A 17,104-nucleotide genomic window follows, 5' to 3' on the forward strand; every position below is an offset into this window, starting at 1 on the left:
CGTCAGGCACCTTTTTGTAAAAGAAAATTTTGTTTTTAACTGATTTTAGCCAGATATGCAAGGAGTGTGTAATAATTTTACTCTTAAAAAATTGAATATACATAGGGACGGGTGAAATAAAATCGTCAATGTTGATATGCATATCGAAAACGGATGGTGATGTCTAGCCTTGGGGCTGAATTTGTATACGTCAGAGTGGCCGAGTGGGATAGGGGGTTTTTAATCCGAAACTCTTGCAAAACAGTCTTCTTCGCCAGTGTACATCCAGTGTCCATTCTCGGTTAATCCAACAGCAGTCAAATTTCGTGAAATACCTTCATAATTGACCATGGTTATAAGATTAATTGAACATGATTGGGGTTAGAATAGTTGATTTCATACATGCGAATATATTGGTAACCAGTAGCTGCCAATAGCTGGCTGTCTGGGGTGATATCGAGAACATTCACTTGGGACTCATAAATACTGAAAAAAGCTCATCAAAAAGAGAAATTTGACACATCAATTAATAATTACTTTGGGCTTTATAAGCTTCATTTTCTGATCAAATCTAATCCAGTAAAGCTTCTTAGTTTCGATAGTTTGTTTTGACAGATGGTCTTAACCCAACTGCTCCGCTCTTATCCCAAATTACCTTGTCCAAAGTATTATCTAGGCAAAATGAAATCATAACGGCCGCTCGTTTTGCTCCGTAATTGCTGGGGTTATTTTTGTTTATTCCTTTTTCTTTTTTTATCTATCCCATTTTTTCGACATGACAAATTGCGGTCAACTTGTAGCGACCGTCTCGCCATCCTACAATCATCCGAGTGAAGAGAAAAAGTCCGAGAAAAACAAGAAGAAAATGATTATTAAACGGATTGCGGCGGCCAGAATATGTAGTATTTGCTTCTTCTACATAATCCGCCATTGTTCGGCGGCTGAGTCCCATTATTATATTGAAAGTCTTCGAGAGAGACAGAGAAAGAAAATAAAAATTGGTCCAATTATTCCTGGAGGCTATTCCGCTATACTCGAATGAAACCTTTGGTGTATAACGAAGAAGAAGAAGTAGGCATATAAACTTTTTCCTGCTTCTTTAATAAAGTTGGGAAGCAGCAAACAGCCAATTGCCTATACATTCAGCGCGGAGGGGAAGAAAAAATAAGTTTGGCATATATAACAAGTTGGAAAAAAGCAAGTTAATAGGAAACCAAATAGAAAGAAAAAAAAGGCTCGGACGAATAAGAACAAATTTCTTTTTGTTTCTTTTTACCAGGGGGAAGAAATCCTGTCAGTAGCTGAAAAGCCGTTCGTCTACTGTTACCGCTGTTACATTCGATCATATCCGCCATTCCGCGTTTCAGTTTTTTTCACAGGAGGGGAATGAGGAAGAAAGGAGGAGCCGTTCCGCGATAAAGAAAAACCCACCGTAAGAGGGAGGAGGTGGGTACACACACGAAATACTTGCATGGATGCCAGGCGAGTCAGACGTGTCCGTTCCCATCCCGTTTCTCTCTCTCTCTCCTTCCTCGTACCCGCACAGATAGATAAAAGCCAACGCATTTCATCTTTTTTATTTTCATTTGCAACTGAATCTTGGTGCCGAGAGACTACGCGTATTTTCAACATCGTGAAAACTCTTTTCCGTGAAGACTTTATTGTGCAAGACTAATGAAACTTGTTAGTGCTAAATCGCGTAGAAACAAACCGATCGCCAGAGATTGATGACTCAAAGTGTCAACAGCTGTTTGGTATTCTATTGTGTGAGCGTCTTCTACTCTGGTTCGTTCGTGTCGTCGTGAGACAAGTCAAATTCGAGCGCGGGAACGATTATGTTATCTGTTTTATTTTTTTTTGTTTTTCTCTTTGGGTTGTTGTTGTTCAATCGCTTGATCTGATTTCGTGCGTTGTCCGGGCGTGCCAAACAACGTGTCTAACCACCCTCCTCCTCCTCTCTTGTCGTGTGTTGTTTTGTGTTGGAGAAAAGGGAAACACAAAAAGAGAAGGATATATACCGACGACATCTCTCTATATTTTTACTAGTGGCAACGCGACAAGCGACACAACCAGAAAACACCTCATTGAGGCTACTGGACGCTAAATTGGAGACTCGCAGCAGCCGCTAACAGCTGCGATATCCTTCCGGACGTTCGTTGTACCTCTTTTCATCTGGCCATCAACCGACGACTAGGACGACGACGACTAGCAGTTCCAGCTCTTTTTTCTCTCTCCTCCACCCGGTAAGTGACGACTCTATTCAACTATTCACAGTAGCAGCAAACAGACAAACACATTTTTCCATGAAACAACGCCCATCCGATTGTACCCAAACACACACACTTTTTCCCTTTTTGTTAAGTGCGCAAGTGGCACAGACTAGCTGATGGCATTAGCAGATAGAAAAAAATGAGATGGAAATTTGATGGGGGTTCACCACTTGAAAAAAACACTTAATTAATTTTAATTTGTTAATCAACCCGGGGATGAAAAGGGCAGAAAAGGGTTTTTGTTTTCAGTTCAAAAGATTTGATTCATTTGTTTTGATTGTCGTCTCGTGATCCTTGTCGTCGATGATACAGCCGCACAGCGTATCGTCCGTGTAGTACTCATTTCCGTTCCCTTGGCTGGACAAGACTGGGGAAGGATCGGCCATGTAAACAGATCCCGTGTAAATCCCAGTGACGCCTTCGATTAGCGGTCGGGTCCAGGTCACTCTGCTGCCTGCAAACGACGTCAGTGGCCATTTTAGTAAACTCTTTCTCTCTGAGAACTGATTGGGACATTTTATTAGTGTTAAATCTTATCATATTTAGTTTGATTAAACTACTTTAAACTTCCGGCAGGCCTGCGCCATAGAGTCCCTCGCTCTCCACAAACCCAATCTAACCGTCAATGTCCTATTCATGGGTGGGCGAATCAACTTTAGCCTAGTCACGCTGAAAAAGCTGAAGGAGAAATACGACAACATTCACCTAATCAGTTTCAATCTGGACGATTTCATGGCCAGATCTCCGCTCGAGTATTGGTACCATTGCAACGGCTGGAGGGACGGGCCTTTTCACGTGTCTCATCTCAGCGACGGACTTCTATTCTTGACGCTGCACAAGTACGGCGGATACTATTTCTATCTGGGCGTGATATCCATCCGCCCAGTCACAGACCTGCGCAATTTTGTAGCCGCCGAATCGAACGACTATCTCGGCAGTTGGGTCCTCCATGCGGATTTCAAGAATCCTGTCATGGAATTGGCCGTCAAAGATTTTGCCGCCAATTACCGGCAAGTTGAACATTGACATTATTTTTCCTCCAAAATATTTGAATTCAAATTTTTGGCGCAGGTCAGACGTATGGGGCCACAATTGTCCCGCTTTGTTGCGGTTGCGGTTCCTGAAAAATTGGTGTAAAGCCCAGGATCTCCTGGAGATGAACTATGTCAGTTGTCACGAGTTCAACGTTCTTCACTACTCGTCGTTTTGCCCCGTCGACTATTCGGTTGCGACGAAAAAATTTTTCATCCATCGACCGGCCAACCAAAGTCTACCTGCTTGGCTCACCGACCAGGTGGTTGGCGTTCACACCGTAACAAATTTCACAGTTTTTTTTTTCACTGTAACCAATTTCACATTTTTTTACCGTTCACAGTGGAAGAAGTTGACGTACAACAAACCAATTTACAAGAATTCGACCCATCGTTACACTTTGCTGGCCCAAAATCAATGCCCGTCCATTTTCGCTATTGCTCCCGAAATCTTTTAATTGTCAATGTCAACTTGTCCGGCAGTTAATTATATATTTTAAAATTGTAAAAAATAGACGTAAACAGAACATTGGTTTATTTGACAGTAAAAGTTTAGAACACGACACAAATAAAGATTAATGTTTACTAAAGCCAATACTTTTTAATTTGATTTTTGTCAAAGTTTATTGTTATTCAATATGCAAATGATTGTCGTTGTACTACGAAATTTCATGGCCAAACGATCCCCACAGTACAAGTTTGGTGAAATTTCCGGTTGACCAGGGATTGTATTTCAAATCGAAGCGGATAATTCCCTTTCTTTCTAGCGTCTGTAATATTTTCGCCCATTCGCGAAACTTGTAAATTGGATCCCGCTAGTCCAGATGGACTTCGATGCCGAGTTAGAGGACGTTGGACATCATCCCAGACTCGATGATCTGCGGCAGGGCCAGTCATTCGTAAAACTCGACGTCGATTTTCAAATAGTCGATGATTTGACGGCCGTGACGATCAGAGGACAGCGTCTCGTAGATGGACGATAGCGAACGCACCGTCCAATTTTCGTAAATGTTGAATTCGTCCCGGTTGCTGAGCCCCCAATTGTAGAAGTGGATGGCGGGGCTGTGGTCGTGCTGGTCCAGGCCCATCAAAGAATTGAATGCGTAAACTTGACAGCAATACCGTTCCATCTGCTCTTCGAACGACCATTTGCCGCCGATGACGAACGAGTAGATGAGACAATTGCCGGGTTGTGGCGCCACTTTTGAATCAATGCAAATGGCTGTTTGTCCAGCCATTCCTGAACTGAAAACTTCAAAGAATTGATTCTCGGTTTTTTATCGAAATGTAATGAATGAGGGTAAAAGGGGCGCAGTTTATTCATATCGTTTTTTTTTATTTCACACTCTTCTGTTCGGCCTGGAAGGACAGGTTTGCGAGTGCCGAATTAACCGACTCACTTTATTACTCGTGACGGATGGGCGCTGGGAGAACGTGACGTATGGCCAATTGAATCATTACGCTCCCTCGCTCGTGCATTTCCGATTATTATTGCATTAAATAATTTAGACGAGATTGTTAGGAGAGAAGAAAAAAGCAACATGTTCTAATTCCCCCCTTTCTTTTTGATTTCCAAAACCAGTATCGTGTGCTGTTTGTGTATACAATCTAACGAGGTACGCACGCGAGCCATTTTTCACACACGGGCGAGGATTGCCCTTTACACTTGATTTATCCCGCGTGTATTAAATCCGGCGGATCATCCGCAGTGTTGGACGAAGTAGTTTGCTTCTCATATTGGTTCCACATGTACGGCAGCACAACCGGTTAGTGTGTCGCTTCATCCATATCATCTTCATTAACATTTCTAATTTTTTTTAAATTAAATTTTCAGAATCTAAATCGATTTCATTTCACGTGTTTTCAATCTCGGATAGTTAAACTACTTTTATAACTTTTGTAACACGGTGTGTGATCTAGTGTATCTTTTTAAAATGGCAGAGAATTTTGATGTGGATTCTAGTTTTTCCTCGTGGTTAGATACTTATTTCAATTCAAAATTGCTTCCAGTGTTATTATCAAAAGGTGAGGTTGCTACTTCACGTATTAAACAACACTACTCCCAACCAGGAAATGAAATGGAGAAAACGTTAAGTGAACTAGTAGAAACCAACAATGTATTGTATGTATGTATGTATTGTCTCAATTTATATAGCGCACTATCGCATGGAACTGAATCCCGATCTAATGACGCTGTTTCGTTTCCAATTTGGAAGATGTGATTGAACACATCACCGTACGTTTAACGTCATATCCTTGAAAGCAATCAAGGATCCCTGTGTTATGCGTGCTGCCTTCCGTCGGCGCGACTGCTACAGGTTTTTGACGGGTTCAGCTGGGTTTCGAAACCAGAGCCTCATTGCCTTTTTTCCAAAGCGTTGACGCTCTAATCCACTACACCACCACATCACCAATGACGATGATTTACTCTATCATCCATCGATAATGGAATGTTCTGTTTGTGTTGCAAATTGCAAGAACAAGTATCGGGGGAAATGTGCTGAGTGTGGTAAAGAAAATAATTTCAGAAGATATCTTTCCAAACCAAGGAAGGAAATCAAGTTCAGCATGGATCCAGACACTTTTAGTGCTATCCCGCACGAATATTTGTTCGCGGTAGGAAGACACACTGGCGGAAAAACAATGCATACCTTTCATCGCTTTAGATGTGAATCCTTCTACTACAAATAGTAAGTTTATCGCTACACTTTTTTACACTACTCATTTTTAAATAAATCATGTTTTTTGCAGTTTGGACCAAAAAGGCCTTATCAATGTGGATTTTCGTCAAAAGTTTGTCACTACATTTGACGCTCATGCCGATGCAAGAAGTGCAATTTCGGAAATGACAAGTTGTTACACAAATTCACCGAATCAACCAATGTGCAACCTTACTGATGTGATGCTGTCGAAGTATTATCCCGGAGCTCGTCTTACTGTTTTAATGATACATCCGGCCAATTTCACTATTAGCCCCTTTCATTTTGTAAGTAACTTATTTTTTAAAATTAATAAATCATACTATAACTTTCAAATGACTTAATTAGGCTGATTTCATTATAAAAGCTGAAAAATTTGGAATTCCTACCAAAGCTCTAAATTTTTTTTTGCTATGGTTTGGAGTTAACTATGACAAAGGACGGTGGTGCAACAAAACCGTGCAATGTTTTTTTTTCCGGGGAGGATTTCTTGATGGCCATCGTGAAATATACGGAAGAAAGATTCAGTCAATTGGAAACTGAAACTCCAACCATACATCGATACCTAACAACAATGTTTAACGGTAATTACCTATTATTAAGTTTATCTACCTTACAATAGCCATTTTTTTTTTATTTTTTTTTTAAATAGAATCCTTAAAAAGGACCCACAGAGGGGATTATCCAGCGCCACAAGGAGGACGATCAAAAACTGTTAAACAAATTGATATTAATTGGTGTCTATTTAATTAATTTTTTTTTCATTCCAATTTATCCTACTTCCATCTAATTGGCCATAAATTTTGCTCCTTCCCATGCTCAGTTGAGGGAACGTAGATTTCTGTGGAGATGGGTTCAACCTTGAGGAAGTTCTTCAAGGGAACCTTGAGAAGTTCCTCCTTCCCCTTCTCCTTTTTTTTGAATTCAGTTCAATTTCATATTCTCAATTAAAGTTAAACAAGTTAAACTCAATACATTTTAAAACAAGAAATTGTTTTTTCTGGAAACAAATCCATGTATCTTATATAGAAAAAAAAATCGTATATTAACTTAACGAGTCGTAAACTTGGCCCGGTAGTGTTACACAATTTATGTAGGCCATCGCCGTCTTCTCCGCTGACCTTTGCGGCGCTTGGCGGCGCTAGTTACCTAGATTTTAGGAAATTTCTTTTTCAAACCTCTACCTTGGTAGCGTCTGAAGTTATTGAAATGATTATTCTGTTAATTCATTAATCTATAAATTTAAAAATTAATCGCTTCTTTAAAAACACATATTCAAGCTGTTTCTCGACCTGAATGATCTTTGCACCTTGAAATACTTTGTTTCGCTTGAAACGCGATCCATCGACTCGCCACTAGCGGACTAGGTAATTAAATAACATGGCGGATAAAATTTCAAGAATAAAATGTTATCCGAATGACTGATACGTCTAGTTCCGAAATAGTAAACGCGCTTAAAAGTACAGGGCATTCGGTGAACCGCCACTTTTTGAGTAGCACGAACAACGGACGAGTCTAGACTTTGTATCCTGAAGTCTGACTCTATACTATATACGGACCTAAACCATAGCCTACTTTATTATAGGAAGCCCAACGGTATGAGCTTTTTTGGGAAGCCAATTTTGGTTCCCTTCCTCTTATTTGGCTCCGCCCTAAGTGGACCCACGGGAGCCAATTTATCGTCTAGTGGCGATATTTGAAAACACGGATAGCACGTGTTAAATGGCTACGAAGGGCCATTCACTAAACAATAATGTACACCGTTCCATGTAACATTGTCATGAAATCCCTCACGGCAACATATTAATGGAGCGTTCATAAATTACAGGGTAATCTCCCCAAACCATAACATTCGAAATTTCGGAGGTGTCATTATTTCGATCACCAGATGGCCCTCCTGGGTCCTTTTGGCGGATGGGAAATTGGAGGAAAGGTGAGCAAAGTAGGCTTCACTTTTCCAACACACGAGAGATATCCTTCCTTTGGGCTTTCTATAATAAAGTAGGCTATGCCTAAACGTGCAGCTCTTTTGGCCGCAAGAGGGCAGGGTCATAGCAACGAAAAAACAACAAATCGAAAGAAAGAAGCAAAGAAATGAAAAATGAAAAATGCTTCAAAGCAAAATGTCGTTCTAACTTCAACTTTTATTTACTCAATTGGAACTATTAATACAGGTTTCTGGGCACGTCACGTTTTATACAGTTTATATCGAAAAGTAACTTGAGATGAAGCGCAAAGATAAAGACATGAAAGTAAACATTGCGTGAAAAATCCTTGTTATCGGTATTTCATTTTGGGTACAATGTTAAACATCAAATTCAATTTTTTCGTGAACCATTAAAACAGTAATACGAGCTCCGGGATAATACTTCGACAGCATCACATCAGTAAGGTTGCACATTGGTTGATTCGGTGAATTTGTGCAACAACTTGTCATTTCCGAAATTGCACTTCTTGCATCGGCATGAGCGTCAAATGTAGTGACAAATTTTTGACGGAAATCCACATTGAAGACATTTAACGGTACTGGAAGTATAATTGATTCGATATTCACAGATACAGAATTGTTAATTCACGACAACTTTTTATCGGATTAGGCACACGGTTAAAATGTCAGGTGAGACATTGGCCCGACTCATTTGCATATGAGTCACCGTATTCTTGTTGGATTCGTTCAACATGTGGCACGGATTAAACGCACAGATGTCCTAGACAACTACTAGTTTCTAGCTTATGAATATCTCCGCCGTAATGACACTTACACAAGTATCTTTTGATCGTTTTAACTGGAACGGCCATTACTCTGAATCATCGCTGCCGTTTGCTATTGACTGGCGATGCATTATAGCGTCGTAGTTGTTAGGTTTTTGAAAAGCTTAACAGAGTGGAACTACACAGGAACTTCATAAGTTTTTAATTTGTTCACAGGAGCTGGTGAGTCAGGCAAAAGTACAATTGTCAAACAGATGAAAATCATCCATGAAACTGGATATTCCAAAGAAGAATGTGAACCGTATAGACCTTTAGTATACAGCATCACAATACAAAGTCTGATGGCCATCATATTAGCCATGGGCCAACTCAGAATCAACTTTGCAGACTCCAGTAGAGCCGTGGTGAGTTATCACCTTCAATTTGAATACAGCCCTCAGGCGTTAAATGGTGTTTTTCTAATAGGATGATGCCAGGCTATTTTTCACACTAGCAAGCGCTGCTGATGAAGCAATGCTTACATATGACTTGGTTTAGGTAAGACAATCCATCTGGCATGTGGACGATCGCCCCCTTCGACAAATGCCCCCCTGACTTTTCTCCAATTGCCCCCCGACTTTCGCCCCCCAAAAATAAATGCCCCCCGTAACTAATGCCCCCCTAACTAAATCCCCCCTTAAATAAAAACAACTGACCCCTCTGTCAAAAATTTATGTATTTGGTCACTCAATAAAAAAACGAACATTTAAAAAAGGACGAAACGGAAATAAAAAATTAACAATAACGACGGGGTACCCTAGTAGCCCGACGTGTGCGACCGGTAGATAATACAAGGTTTGGAGAGGCAGAATTATTAACAGGAGGAATAAAATCAGGCTCGATAGGAGCCACGACTGAAAGAGTGCCAGAAATTGTAGACGGAAAATCAGAAGAAGCAACCATTGAAGTAGGATCACTAATCTCTGCTGCAACTGGAGGTGCCCGTATTGTTCCAGCCAAAAAGCGTCTCCTAGGTTGAATGGTTTCCCTTACAGGCGAATCATCTCTGTTACGACTTCTCAGCTGAAAATAATGTTGATAGTAAAAAAAAAACTGATTTATGTTTTTGATTTATGCATTTACGTCTGGCTCAGTAAGATTCCGTGATTTTCTTAGGAATTCCCGCATGGATATTACTCCTTCAATGAAGTCCTTCTCATTTTTGGCGATTGTTTCATTTCTCTTACGTTGTGCCAGAGGCTGGCTTCGAGTTGTTCGAATGTTTTGTGATTCGGCTAAGTAATCGCGAGCTTTGGAATCTTCTGCTTCTTTCAGCAAATCTAGAAAAAATGAACGTAAATGAGTAAAAGAATTTTGTAAATAACAGGGATTTATTTACAAAGAAAATCCCAAGGATTGAGATGCGAAGCTCCCATCCGTTCATTCAGCCATCTATGCCAAGATTCCACCAAATTATTGGTTCTGTTGATTAGGCCAAATACGCTAAAGACTTCAGGGGTGATTTCGCCAATCCAATAACTAAGAAAGTAGTTATTAAGTTTCTTTATTCCAGCCTGAATTTCGGCAGTTTCGCGTCGGAGAAGATCATTGAAGTGAGCTTTTATGTTCTGTAACAAAACACTTGCGTTAGAATAATCCAAAGCTCCCACAAGTAGCCACTTACTTGAAAACCGGCCAAAACTTGATCGGCTGGCAAAAGAGAAAGCGCTATTAGTTCTTTAACGTATTTCTCTATGACAGCGCGGTTGCTGTATGCAAATTGAAGGCCGTATTTTTGTACATTTCTCCAGATAGCCTATTGGAAAAAAACTGATTTATTCTAGTGAACAAATAAATTAGAATAGAAACAAAAAGATGTACCTGAGCATAATGAAAGAAGCAACCAATGCATTCGCTCCCATGAAAAGCGGCCGACATGGAACCTTGTATTGCTGCCTCATAGTCGGACATAACGAGATCAACGGCAATGTAGCGGTCCGGATGAAGTTCATTGAAAATATCAAGCACTTTTTCTATGGCGGCATCATAAAGAACGCGTGACTTTTTGGTCATCAGAATGTACGCGAATGGAAATGACTGGAAAAAACAATATTATTTAACTTAAATCATTCTAGAAATCATTAAAAATATTTGTACCATGCGTCCTTTAGTAATATGAATGGTGAAAAGTTGTTTAAAAAGTCCGGGAACAACTTGAAAAGTGGCATCAGCTTGAAGTTCAGAAGTTTCGCTCAGTTCTGGCAGAAGCGTCGGTGATAAAAAAACTAATGCTTGTCCTTCAGACGTCTTTACGATGCCTCTAAAGAATTTTCCTCCTTCAAATGCATCCCTTTATAAAAATAAATACGGTTAATTTTATAGAAAACAAAGGAATTACAATTATTCTATAAAAATGTTAGAAATAACCTATATTCCGGATACTCCTCAATCAATCCAGCTATTTCTTCAACAGTTTTAGGCATTGGTGGCTGCCTTCTCCTTTTAGATCGCTGTATCCTACGCTGCATAGCGTCACCATACCCGATTGGAATACCAGGATTTCTAAATAACATTTATATCAGACGATGAAGGTTTGATTTGAACCGAAATTAAAACACACTTACTTCCGACGAACTGCGTCAAAAACGATACGAGGTTTACGGCGATCAATAGCTGCTGCATCAACTACCATATTTACTAAACGGAGCAATTTCTGTTCATCAGGCTCAGGTGGATGATTGTGGTGGGCGTCGCCCTGTCGGGCAAAAATCGCATCGTCCAGGTTTGATTTAACCCTCGCCTTGCAGCCTCTATGAATTTTTTTATGATACTTGCAATGATAAATACTGTGTCGAGATCTAAAAAAAAATTTCATTTTAGAAAAAGTAGCTGAAAGTATAACTTCAACATTTTTCTTACGTGGTCTTCTGTAAATGGTAAATAAATCCTTTCTCTGAGTTATAGCGGGTACCTCCATGCTTGACTCCTTTTACGGGTTCGATCATTGGGTGTTCGTCTTCTTCAAAAGACATTTTGTTAATGTTGAAAAAGAACGAAATAAAATCACGAATGGGTGATTTGTCAAGATGTAACAAATTAAGGGCAATAAAAAATTCAAGCCAATTTAAGGAAAACAAAAACGAAAAAATACATCGCCAGATAACTGATCAAGATTTAAAAAATGGCGAACCGCAAAAGACACAACTTTCGTCAACTAAAACTTGTTGGAGATTAGAGTTATGGGCGTTAGATTTTTGGGGCGTTAGATTTATACCCATCCTATAAATTTTTTTCTTTCTCATTTCCCGCAAATTGAATGTGAAATAACCCCCAAAGCTCTTTATTTTACCGTCCCCCTAATTTAATGAATGCGTTATTGTCAAATATCTAGAAGAAAGACAATAGCGATTTGCGACAATGTCACGAGATATTGCTGCGCGGTTCTTTTAAAAAATATAATAAGGGGGTCAGTTGTTATTCTTAAAGGGGGGCTTTAGTTAGGGGGGCAACAGTCGTATTTTTTGGGGGGCGACAGTCGGGGGGCAATTGGAGCAAAGTCAGGGGGCATTTGTCGAAGGGGGCGATCGTCGCCATCGCATCCATCTTTCCTTGTAAATTGAAAAATCCTAACTTTAATATTCTGTTCGTTAGGTAATGAAACGATTGTGGATGGACGGAGGGGTTCAGTATTGTTTCTTTCGATCCCGAGAATACCAGTTGAACGATTCAGCTGTCTCAACGCCTTAAACCGTATCTCACCACCCAACAACGTACCTACGCAGCAAGATGTCCTGAGAACAAGAGTGAAAACCACAGGAATTATCAAAACACATTTTTCATTCAAAGGACTTCGTTTCAAGTACAATCATTCCCTTGTTTTCCATCATTGAAAAATCATAGAAACTCATTGGGTTCATTTGAATCTACAGGATGTTTGACGTCGGCGGACAGCGATCAGAACATAAAAAGTGGATTCACTGTTTCGAAGGAGTGACATCCATCATCTTTTGCGTGGCGTTATCAGGTACCAGCAGATTCTTTAATTTCTCGTTTTCTGTAAGCTTTACTGTTGATATTTTGCTCCAGATTACGATCTGGTGTTAGCCGAAGACGAAGAGGAATGGATATCTCCGCCGTAATGACAATTTCACAAGTATCTTTTGATCGTTTTAACTGGAACGGCCATTACTCTGAATCATCGCAGCCGTTTGCTATAGACTAGCGATGGAGTATAGCGTCGTAGTTGTTAGGTTTTCGAAAAAGTGAACAGAGTGGAACTACTCAGGAACTTGATTAGTTTTTAATCATGTTGTTGTACTTGAGTTCGGTGAGTTTTCGTAATAGCCCATTTTTAAAAGTTATTCCAAGTTGCTAATTATTTTTATGCATTTAAAAGGTGATGCTGTTGTCTACTGTCTTGGATGTCGCCCAGAAAACCATCTCCCAAGGTGATGCGTTCTACAAAATTGACGACTAAAACTTAATCTAAATTGATGTGATTTAATCAGGTAATTGACCGGAAAATTGCTCACTACATCCGGTGATGGCGGGCGAGAATAAATGCAAGGTATACATCAGGAAAAGGACGTTAAACGAAACGGAAGCGGCCTGCGCCTCTTACGTTTACAATGGATGCAACGACACCAAGTATCTTTTTGACACCAAAAATCTTTTCGACACGAAAGAATCATGTCAACCCCCTTGCCCTTCTCCCGTCGCTCCGTAGAGGAAATAGACGGATTCGTAAGCTCCGCTAGCTTTCCGCCAGCGGCCTATCCGTCCATCCGCAATAGTATCTCCTGGCCGTTATCAATCGCATTTATTGGTTTTTCTATTTACTAACCCGATATTTCTAATTGGAAAAAAACTGTTTAATGATTATAATAGCTGACGGAGAGAATACACATTTTGTATAATCAAATGTCCAACTCTTGTCGCGACTATTTCCAATTGCAGGGGAAATCAAGGCGTTGCACAGATATTATTGAACCAAACCAATTTTGCGCCAATATATGCAACGCCGTGTTCTTGTTTTTACTATTTGGTTTTTTAGACTTCATTGGATATGTATGTATGTATGTTATCATTGGATATGATATGGACACATAAAAAGTGGATTATCGTGCATCCATGTCGGTTGTAGTGTTTGGGTTGGTTATCACAATTACGTTGTGGGATGGGTGACTACATTAGAGAGGTGGTATGTTGTTCCCCCGTATCAGTTCTTTGATTCATGTTCAAACATATTGTCCACACCCTCCCATTTATTCAGTTACACATTTCTAGTTATTAAAAAAAATTACCTTCTCAACGACTCCAAATAAATTGAATGCGGCCGGATATTTGTTGTTCTAGCTTTTTCTCGGCACCATTCAACGAAAGTGTGTCGACTAATCATAGCTTGATGGTTTTCGTAATTGTGGTGGCCATGCGCATGGTATATACCATGTAAATCGCGAACAACACTTGCCCGGCATCTTCTTTCGGTGTAGCTGGAACAACGGTATCTGAAAAAAGCGATTCGATAAATCAATAAGTCGGTCCCTATTTACTTGCACATACTAAAACTTTGCACACCATATCGAAACACACACACACACACATGTTAATAATTCAAATACATACCTTGTGTTGCCTGCTAAAAAACCATTCCGATGCCAAATCCATTCACAACGCAGTCAATTAACACAATATAATTTCTACGAGCACCAGTTAACTCAGTGTAGCGATTTATAGCACTCGCTTGCCAATAATCAAACAAGAAATGAGATTTTTTTTTGCGACAATTCAAAAATGAATGAAGTGCCTTCAGGGTAGCAGTTTTCCATCACTCTCTCCTCTCTCTCATTGGTGAGTATTTGGACAATCCGTCCAGTAAGTTATTTCTCCAATCAGAGTCGGAGTAAAGAATATAATCCCCAAGAGGAATTTTTAGAGGGGGGGGGGTTACATATTGAACTTGAAGTCACCTTCTACATACAGCAGACATGTATATCGCTATGCTCTTTTTCCACTCCTTCCCCCCACTACATTGGGTGATGTATCCATGACTTTAACAAACTCTTAAAATCCAACGGTTTTTATTAATGAATTCTGCACGTGCTTCACACGTGCTCGCATTCCGTCGCGTTACTCTGGCCTTCGATAAAACATATACTATCGATTCGATAAAATAATATAGACAACTAAAAAATTTTGAGAGATGCCGTGCCAAACAACAAAAATTACGGACCCGTTACTTTATTTATTTGGAAAAAAAGCTTTCTGTGATTCTGTCCATTTTTTCCGTTTTTTTAATGTTTTGATAAAAAAATTTCCTCCGTCGCTATTTAATATCATTTTATTTTTCCCCCTTTTCTATTTTTAAATAAAAAATCTGGAAAGACATAAAATTGATCAGATTAACTTTTTGAAGCTCCTTAATCTTATTTTGTTGATTTGACGATTACATTTGCGCCGGCGAAAATTAAAACTCTCGTGATCAAGTGGTCGCCGACTCTTTCACCAAGTGAAGCAAGGGGAAAATTGGCAAAAAATTTTCCAACAAAATTGTTTACAAAAATATTTTATATTTCGCACACATTTATCAATTACGAGTTATTTACGAAATATCTTATCAGAAAGGTGTAGTTGATGGTGGAGGGAGGCTGCATTTTCATTTCTCTTTGTTGGTTGGTTATGAAACGAATTTCGAAAACAGTATTTTGGGGGGAAAAATCGTTCCCATCGTGATGGCTTCTTCGTGGAAGATGTTAATGATATGCTCGGTAAGTTGATGGCAACTGGGCAATAGAGGTTTGTGTAGAACGTCGTAGAGTAATTTTGCGTGTTCGATCCGGCCACCGAGTCGAAGTAAACCATCTTCGCCTAGAATTGGATGCAGAGCTAAAAAAATCGATGAATTTCGTAGAGGTTTTTGGCAATGCTTGATTAAATCGAGAGCTCGGTTGTCTAATCTGAGGAAAGTCACAAAGCTTGTCTTGTCGATGGGCAGCTCCAACCAATTCTAGTCATAGAGTTTGAGTCGGTATAACTTGCAATATTTCATTTCATCTGGGATGGGCAAAGGCCAAGGCAAATCTTGTGACAATAGTGCTCCTAAAAAGAGAAAAATTCTAGTTCCTTTATCCATGTTGCATAGATCACCTGTTCTTCCAGTGCAGATCGAGTCGCTTCATCCAATGGGTTCATCCTTCTGGAACAAATCGCCATTCATCTTATGCTTTTGCATTTGTACTTCGTTGAATCAATTTACGACGTAGACCTGATGAAATGAAGCTGTTGCTTTGGTCAAGTTGCGGACTACACTGCTGCCAATCGAAAAAAAATTTCCATTCCATAGGTTTGCTGAAAAATGTTATTGTAGAACGATGATGGATTTCCTTGGTTGGAGTTTTGTACTCACTTTCATATCATGAATATAGACTCGGCTATCGCAATACACGTGACGCAGGAAGACGACAGATGCGAACGCTTCTTCAGAACCCTCGCAAATTTTATGCAGTTTGGATTCTTCGATCTCTGCTTCCTATAAGAAAAGGCTTCATCTGTTGAAAATGTGAGCTAGCAAATTCCTTCCATGAACTCTTTTTAATTGGATCTCCGTTCTTGAAGTTGAAGATCGACTGAGAATAAGACATTTATCACCAAAGTTGTTTCTTTTAGTCCGATGACTGCCGTTTGCGCTGATCCTAAGTAGTCTTCAACGCACATATTTTTCTTGATGGCTGCTTCGATTTCTTCGGGAGCGCAAAATTCCGTCGCAACTCTACGAGTTCTCCAGGTTGCTGTAAACAGTGGTCCAAATAATTAAAAGTAAAGAGTTCAAATGAGGAATTTTTTATTTTAACTGACTACTGTTTAACAACAACCTTTCTTATTTGTTGTTATTTACATCTTGGAAAATGGATGAAAACGAATATTGTTCGGTGGCTTGCAAACTTAAATTAAAAAGTTGTAGTGCTAAATCCAGTGAAAAAGAAGTGTCGTCATTGTCAGTTAGTGAAAAGGAACTGTTTGAGTTCAGATCAGGCTTGGCAGTAAATGATGTCACTTGCATCAGCACCTCAAACATTTTTCTCTGAAGGACTCAAAGTCCTTTTCTGGCCATTTCACAATTTGGAAAGGCAACTGTTACAACCCTTTCGAATTATACAATGGAAAAAAACTTAAAGGTAAATTAAGACTTATTAATCTCTGACAAAATGTAAGCTAACTTGTTTTGTCGTTCCCAATTATTTAGGTACTGACAGACCAATAACTTTGTCACTTGCCAGAGAATTTCCATGCGTTCCCAAACTTATGCCAGGGTGTTACCTTTGTTGCCAATGCATGAAGCATGTTATTAAGATGAAAAAATGAGCAGAAGAAAAGTTGAGAAGAGAAGCCGAAGAAATAGAGTGGCAGAATCAACAAGAGAATACAGCAGAGAGTC

General features: G+C 39.6%; 1 protein-coding gene and 1 pseudogene across 1 annotated transcript; both read left to right on the forward strand.

Moving 5' to 3' along the window:
- Positions 1 to 2,885: 2,885 nt before the first annotated feature.
- Positions 2,886 to 3,738, forward strand: LOC124200543 (lactosylceramide 4-alpha-galactosyltransferase-like). The gene is made up of 3 exons (XM_046596814.1): positions 2,886 to 3,259; positions 3,321 to 3,561; positions 3,625 to 3,738. The coding sequence occupies exons 1-3, from the start codon at positions 2,886 to 2,888 to the stop codon at positions 3,736 to 3,738; spliced, it is 729 nt and encodes a 242-aa protein (XP_046452770.1).
- Positions 3,739 to 5,848: 2,110 nt separating this feature from the next.
- Positions 5,849 to 12,809, forward strand: LOC124200544 (annotated as a pseudogene).
- Positions 12,810 to 17,104: the final 4,295 nt, after the last annotated feature.

This window comes from Daphnia pulex, chromosome 8 (genome assembly GCF_021134715.1).
Source record: "Daphnia pulex isolate KAP4 chromosome 8, ASM2113471v1".
Classification (NCBI taxonomy): Eukaryota; Metazoa; Arthropoda; class Branchiopoda; order Diplostraca; family Daphniidae; genus Daphnia; species Daphnia pulex.